Source organism: Coniophora puteana, assembly GCF_000271625.1.
Source record: "Coniophora puteana RWD-64-598 SS2 unplaced genomic scaffold CONPUscaffold_15, whole genome shotgun sequence".
NCBI classification, from domain to species: Eukaryota; Fungi; Basidiomycota; class Agaricomycetes; order Boletales; family Coniophoraceae; genus Coniophora; species Coniophora puteana.
The window spans coordinates 889,513-896,780 of record NW_006913067.1 but is presented as its reverse complement, the minus strand read 5'-3'; the positions used below and the strand labels follow the sequence as shown (position 1 = coordinate 896,780).

Below are 7,268 nucleotides of genomic sequence, written 5' to 3'. Positions count from 1 at the left end.
ACCACCACTACCCGACCCAGCCTTCCACCCACCAAAGAAGGCCAGATCCCAACAGTCCAGGCTACACCAACTCGCAAGCAGGACACCAGCTAACATGGAACAAGTGGATCTATTTGCTCTCCCACCGTGGGTAGCGACACCAGATACATTCGGCGGATGACTGGACATCGTCGGGGCAACATTGGACAAAGAGAAAGCGGTGGAACACCACACCAAACTAGTAGCAAGGATCGGACGGGAACGGTCCTTGATCCTTGCGTACTCAGATGGCTCCCTGCCAGAGGAAGGGGGGAAGAGGCGCACAGGGACAAGTTGGGTGGGATATGTGGAGGGACAGGAGAGGATGGAGGGCAAGGAGGGGCTAGGAAAATGAGCGGAGGTATACAATGGGGAAATGTTGGGGATTGCATGCGCGTTGGAGAACACGATCAAGATAGCGGACACAGACGAGGCCATCAACCACATCTATGTCTTCACTGACAACATCGCCGCGGTACAAGCTGCATTCTATGTGGAACCGGGCCCATCACAACACTTCACACTATGATTCCAGGGGGATGCTATCCGATTCCTAGAGTCAAACAACACCCACCGAATCACGCTGGAATGGACTCCAGGACACAAGGGGACACGAGGAAATGAGAGGGCTGACGAACTGGCCAAGGAGGGCACGGAGCTGGACCCGGAAACAGACACACCAACATTTGCAGCCATGCACTGCATAGCAAAGGAGAACACCCTCAACGCATGGAAAGGCATCTGGCACGCGAAACTCAACAGAGAAGACAGTCGCTTCCACGCAGCCAACCGATTCCTGCCCGCCCTCAAACCTCGACACCACTTCATCGAAAACGACCGCAAGATTTACGGGCAAATGCTGCAGGCGCGCATGGGATACTGTTTTGCCGGTGAGTACTATGCCTCCTTTGTCCACTGAGAGACACAATCCTGCCCTTGCGGCGCCCATTACCAGTCACGCTCACACATAATCAAACACTGCCCCATCCACGAGCATGCTTGACACCACTTACACGAGCCCGGGAAGGACAATCACCCTCATGGACGTCCTCGGTACAAAGATAGGACTCGAAGGATTCGCGAAATTCCTTCAGAAAACAAAAGCCTTCAGGAAGGCCACGGAGATCGTTGAGGAGGAAGAGGACGACCCCCTAGCCTCACAGTAGAACCCACAGACAAACATGGACCTGCTCCCGCACGCCCCATATTTCTTTTATCAGTCTTTCTATTTATCATTATGTGTCGTCTCCTTTCTCCCGCTAATTGGCACTGCAGTACATATAGCCCTCTCTTGCACCGTAATATGATAGACCACCGGCCAAAAGCCAATACCATAGCACACACTATCAACGTACATATCTAGCCTACCTTCCATCTACATCACAGCACCTACACACCATACCTAGATTACCTTACACCACTACATAGCCGCTACTTAACGTGACCACGTGTTTGACGTGGGGTATAAATATAGAAATATCTCTCTCTCTCTCTCTGATAATTCAACAGCATATATATATATATATATATAATCCATTTAATGTCTGCTCAGGGCTCCACTCTATGTGAGACATGATTTGTATCTGTGTGGTACTAGTATCAACATAATGGGAAAGTGTGACTAACAATGGCTACCCGGAATGCACTCATGTGAATGCGTAAGCAAGAGCATACAACCCCCAGCACCCACAATATTAAATATTTAAATGTTGAAATCATGAACCAGCTTCCGACGGGAACCCCTCACAGCCACCCAGACAACAAAGCTTGACCTAAACCCTTTGATACCAATTGCAACTTGACTTACATCAGCGCGCAATGCCGCAGTGAACCCCCCCCCCCCGGGATCCAATCCTTCTACTCAAATTAGACAGTTAACTACTCTGTGCAGGCTTCCAGTGACCACCCAAAATCACCGGGCCTGGGACCCCTGCTGGAGCCTACTATTTTTGGAGAACCATGTGCTGGATGAAATTCTGGATGACCACCCTTGATCTGGTTGCAATGCCGCAAATAGCAACCCCATTGGACGGTGTGAGAATGTTGTGCCACTTAAGGCAGTTTGGGGGTGAAATTTTGGGGACTGGTCTGTACAAATCAATTGGATAGCAGTGAAATTTATGGAGTGTCTAAAGTAGTTATTCTCCGACGGTGGGAGTCGAACTCAGGGTGTTACCCAAAAAGGGCCCTGTCATTGAATGATTGTAGTGAGAGGTGCTTTAACCGCTATGCTACCTTGCCCACAGCATATATATATCCATTGAACCAAGATCAGACAAGATCTCAAAAGAAGTGTTCTGATCATGGATGAATATGTATTAAACACATTTTTGACTTTTTTTTTGCTACAAGTGTATAATATGGGATAGGGTGATTTACATGGCAGGATGTGCTCATATAGGTGTATATGTGACCTAGATGAGCAAATAAGATGACTGATGCATTTAATACACTATCAAATGACATGCAATCTTCAAAACAACATGCAATTTAGCGTATTTTATGTCAAAGCCTGTATATATAAGAACATAAGGGAAACAAATATCAGGGAATGAAGATGGCCAGAGGTGCAGCATCAGGAAGGGCAAATGACAATAAACCATATTTGTGGGGGAAGGATAATAGAAGCAATAAAAATGTGGAGCCAAGGTAAGCCAATGTTGTGTGTGACAAATAAGAGCAGTGATTGCTAATCAATGATATTCCAAGAAAGCTTTTAAAGGGTCAAAAGCTTGCAGTATGTCAACAGGATTATGTTTTATGCATTTTAGTGTTTTGTGAGTGTATCATGTTATACAATGCATTGAATACCGCAGATGAGTGTTGTATACACCACTTAACATACAAATAGAGATTCATAACTATTGTAGACCAGCAAGATTCTGTATGTAGCAGCAATCTACATGTTAAACTCCCTAAAGTGAGTGGCCACAGTATTTGGTAACTAAGATTGAACAGGCTGCATATGTGTGCAGTGTGGTACAGTGATGCAAGATTGGCTGGATGGATGTACAGAACAAACAAGACCAGCCTCATGAGCTACTGACGTGGGTTGAATGTGGTGTGGTCTACTAGTAGATAAGTGGCCAGAGTATTTGTAGATCAAGATTGGATAGGCCAGATATGGTGGTAGTGTGTCAGGATAGTGCAAGTCTAACCAGAGTAATGTATGGAACAAAAACCGGCCTGATGTGTTATATATGTGACAATGTAGTATAATAGTGCATGAGCAAGTGGAGTATCCCATAGACCCAGACCAGACTGTCCAGATATGCCACAGATGTGCTTGTAGGGTGGTACACTTGCACAAAACTGGATGGACTAATGAAAAACTGGTCTCATGTGCTACAAATCTGCATGCAGTACAATATAATAGTGTAGAGTCTGCTTCCAGAATAGCTGGAAGTTTATCCACAAATTAGTAGACTGTTTCATATCATTGCTGAAATAACCAGCCTCATGACACAACTAAACTGTTGCTGGTATATCTGGGCCATTGCTGCCAAGATAACCGGCCTGCTTTTACTGGCATAACTAGTGTAATTCTTCCATAAAAGCTGCAGCACTTCCATCGATTTAACTGGCCTATTGCTACTGAAATAACCAGAGTATTGTGACTGTAATGGCTAGATCATTGCAGCTAAGACCACCAGAGCATTACAGCTGCAATAACTACTGTGGCTAAAATAACCGGAGCATTATAGCTAGAATAGTCAGAAGATTATAGTTGCAATGGCTGGAGCATTGTGACTGCAGTGGCCAGGGTATTGTGGCTGAAATAACTGGAGTGTTATACCTGTAATAACCAGATTGTTGTGGCTGCAATAGCCAGAGCATTGTAGCTAAAATACCCAGAGCATTGTAGCTAAATTAACCAGAGCAGGATGGCTTCAATAACTGGAGTGCTGTAGCCGGAATGGCCAGAGCATTGTGGCTAACATAACCAGAGCATTATACCTGCAATAGCCAAAGCATTGTACTTATACTACAATACTCAGACCATCATACCTCCAATAACTGGAGCACTGTAGCTGCAATAACCAGACCATCATAGCTGAAATATCCAGGCCTATGTACATGCAATAACCGGAGCATTATAGCTGAAAAAATGGACTATTATTAACATTCTAAATGCACAAGGCCAGCAGCAGCCCTGACACATACCTGGGGTATAGGCTGGAGCATCCCCTACCAGTCATCCAACCCCTACAGTAAGGCAGCCACCAGGACATGGTCGGTCAACCGCTGGTCACTGCTGCCCGGATATCCTCAGGGGTTTGACCCATCCACTGACCGGACATCCTCGGGGGTCATGTCCTGCACCATGTGGCATCAGTGCTCCAAAGGTCAGTGTCATGTTGGACAGGGCAAGGTGGATCATGTTCTGTATCTACATGCTGCTGCTCTATGTGGTCTGCTGACTAAGCTAATCATGTGTCTGTGCCCCTATCCTGGTCCATTGTTCTACTGACTCTTGCCTGTCTGCTCCTTGTGTTCCGTCTCCTTCTCCCGTTACTCTCCTGCTCTCCTGTCCTCTACCTTTACTCCCTGTATCCTCCTCTTCCGCTCCTTTGTCCCCCTGCAACCATCCCGTCCCCTCTACACGGTTGGTCTCGCCAAGACCCCCAATCCAATGTATCATTGCTGGCTATGCTAGTCACTTACTTTGACTTTTATTCACACAAAAACACCAGTATAGACAACAGCACCGGAAGAAATGTTCCAAATGCCCCAACATTTGTATCTGGCCTCAAGTCAGCATGTTGCACCCATGTGGCTGCCTCAAGCACTTCTTAACAGGGACATACTGAACATTGGTGACTTCAACAACAACCAACAACAATGCTGGTGGTGCTTGACCCAGGTCTTGTAAGGTCACAGTGTGCCAGCTACCATATAATGATGTAGGTCTTTCATCTTCTGCATCACTTCATCTACTAATAGCAGCTCAGGTTATTCAATTCAATGGCTCAGCCTTGGATGGCAGTGGGGACACTGTGTTGGGTAACACCTTGCAAGAACTCAATGAGCTAATGCTCTTGATGGCTCTCAAGAAGAAGCTGGCTACCAGCAAGAAAAAAGTACCAAAAACTTGCTCTAATCATGTCAAGGCCACTAGTGCTCCTGCTGTCAAAGTTGAGCCTGGAGCCAAGACTCTTCTTGTTGTCAAGTCCACACCTGGTGCTGCAACACTGTTACAACTGCAGTAGTACTGTAGTTTTTTGACCTTAGGTTCAGTCCCCTGTCCACCCCCTCATGAACTGAACCTCCCCGGGGGTGCGGAGGGGGGGACAGTCTTCCTAAAGCCAGCCAAACAAATATAAAAGAGGAGACATGTAGTATAACACAAAAATGGGCTTGTATTTTTTATCTACACAATGAAACAAACATACAGAAGTATCTAACAGCCAAGAAAACCATCATAGCACTTGTTAGACACCCTCCTGCACTTTCCCCACCCTGCACCCTCTACACCACCAAGGGGCTGGCAGTATCAGACTAACATTCAAAAAAGCAGGCATTGATCAAGCATAGCCCCAATGCTGATTTGATCCCTGCATGCAAGTGTATATTAGAGGCTTGATTTATAATCTCACATTGGTGTTATGCATTGTGCCAAGAATTAACTCCTTGGCAACAGCTATTCAATGGACTGAGGGAGCCAAAAAGCTTGCCATTCAAGCAACATTGTTACTGTCCTTATTGGCTGACATAAACAGCATAGTGTGTCCAACCAAGCATCAACATCCCACTGGAAACAATTCATGGTAATGAGCGCAAATTACTTTGGAATTACTATGGAAGTCAAGTTAAATGGATTTTGATAATTAACTGTCCATTACCAAAAAGATACTATACAGTTACTATGAATTGGCTCACAGCATGTGTAAGTGCAATATATTTTCTTCTTGGTAATAGGTAACTAACTATCAAAACCCATTCATCCAAATTTTTACAATAATTTCAAAGTAATTCATGTCCATTATCATGAATTGTTTCCAGTGTTCCAAACAGCATCAAACTGATGATACTTGGGACATGCAGGCAAGAGTGGGCTGAGTGTTAACCAGCCACCAGGTCATCTGTGAAAACATGGTTATAGACAACCTCAGAAGTATGACCAAGAAGTATGACCAATAAGACACCCACATAATACAATGCAAGCACTGTGACATTGCACCAAATGTATCCAATTGTGACTGACCTTGTGTCAGAAACAGACTCTTGGGCAATGTTCAGGTGATGGGATGCATGGGGTGCAAACAGGACATTAGATTCCATCACAACTGATACTTATGCTAGTGAAAAAATAGAGAAATAAAACAATGTGCAGAAGAGTGGTGGGCATAAGGTGGGCAATGAGATTAAATGATAGATAAAATATAGAAATGAACAAAACCAAGTAATAACAGCCCAGGAAGCATGCCTTTGCCATGCAGGGAGTCTTCGAGTTTGAGTACTGCTCAAGGTCATACTTGAAAGTAGCCATGATAGGCCTATGGCTAAAAGAATATTAGTAATGCAATGTGGAGACAGAAATTCTACATTACCTGAGAGCAAGCAAGTTGATAGCCAGCTAATTCTTGGCAATTTTCTTGGCACTTGAGATAGCCTCCTCACAAACCTTGACAAGACACTTTTCAACATAGTTCCAGAAACAGTCGGACTGGGTGCCATTGACAACAAAATATTCATTGCTGTTGCCATTGTTGTTGTCACCTTCTCTGTTACCCTCACTGTTGCCTCCACCTTTACCATTGCCCTCACTGCCCTCCACGTGAAAGGAGCCTCTGCAGCTGTGCCACCAGAGGTCTCACCTGATGGCAGATTCAAGAAGAATGAGTTGTCACCCACCAGCAGGTTGAGGTCATTGCCTGGCACACCACTGTTGTCTTTATCAGTCAGTGCGGCCAGCTGGGGACTGTTCAACATGAAGCTGGTTTCCATGCTATTGTTGCTGATCTCTGGCATCACTTCCCAGTTCTCCACAGAAAACTTGAATTGCCCAACAATCCACACCTGTGCATGTTTGGATAGTTGAGGGTAAAACCCCAGGTAGTAGATGTTGTCCAAGGCAATGCTGCAGGTGTTTCAGAGTTTGCAAAGGTGTTGGCAGTAGCACTGCTGCTACAATAGATGCACTAGAAGCCAGATATGGCTCTGAGAGGAAGAGCTATGTCATACAATAAATGCAATGTGGTGGCAATGCTCCCTAGAAACCTTGATGCCAGTAGCCAAAAGCTTAGTAA

General features: G+C 45.2%; 1 protein-coding gene across 1 annotated transcript; it reads left to right on the top strand.

Annotated features, from left to right (window-relative positions):
• Nucleotides 1–394: 394 nt before the first annotated feature.
• CONPUDRAFT_158790 (uncharacterized protein) lies at nucleotides 395–6,861 on the top strand (the record flags this gene model as incomplete). Its single annotated transcript, XM_007775812.1, has 4 exons — nucleotides 395–493; nucleotides 554–908; nucleotides 6,669–6,796; nucleotides 6,847–6,861. 4 exons carry the CDS (start codon nucleotides 395–397, stop codon nucleotides 6,859–6,861), a joined length of 597 nt encoding a protein of 198 aa, XP_007774002.1.
• Between the last annotated feature and the right edge of the window lie 407 nt (nucleotides 6,862–7,268).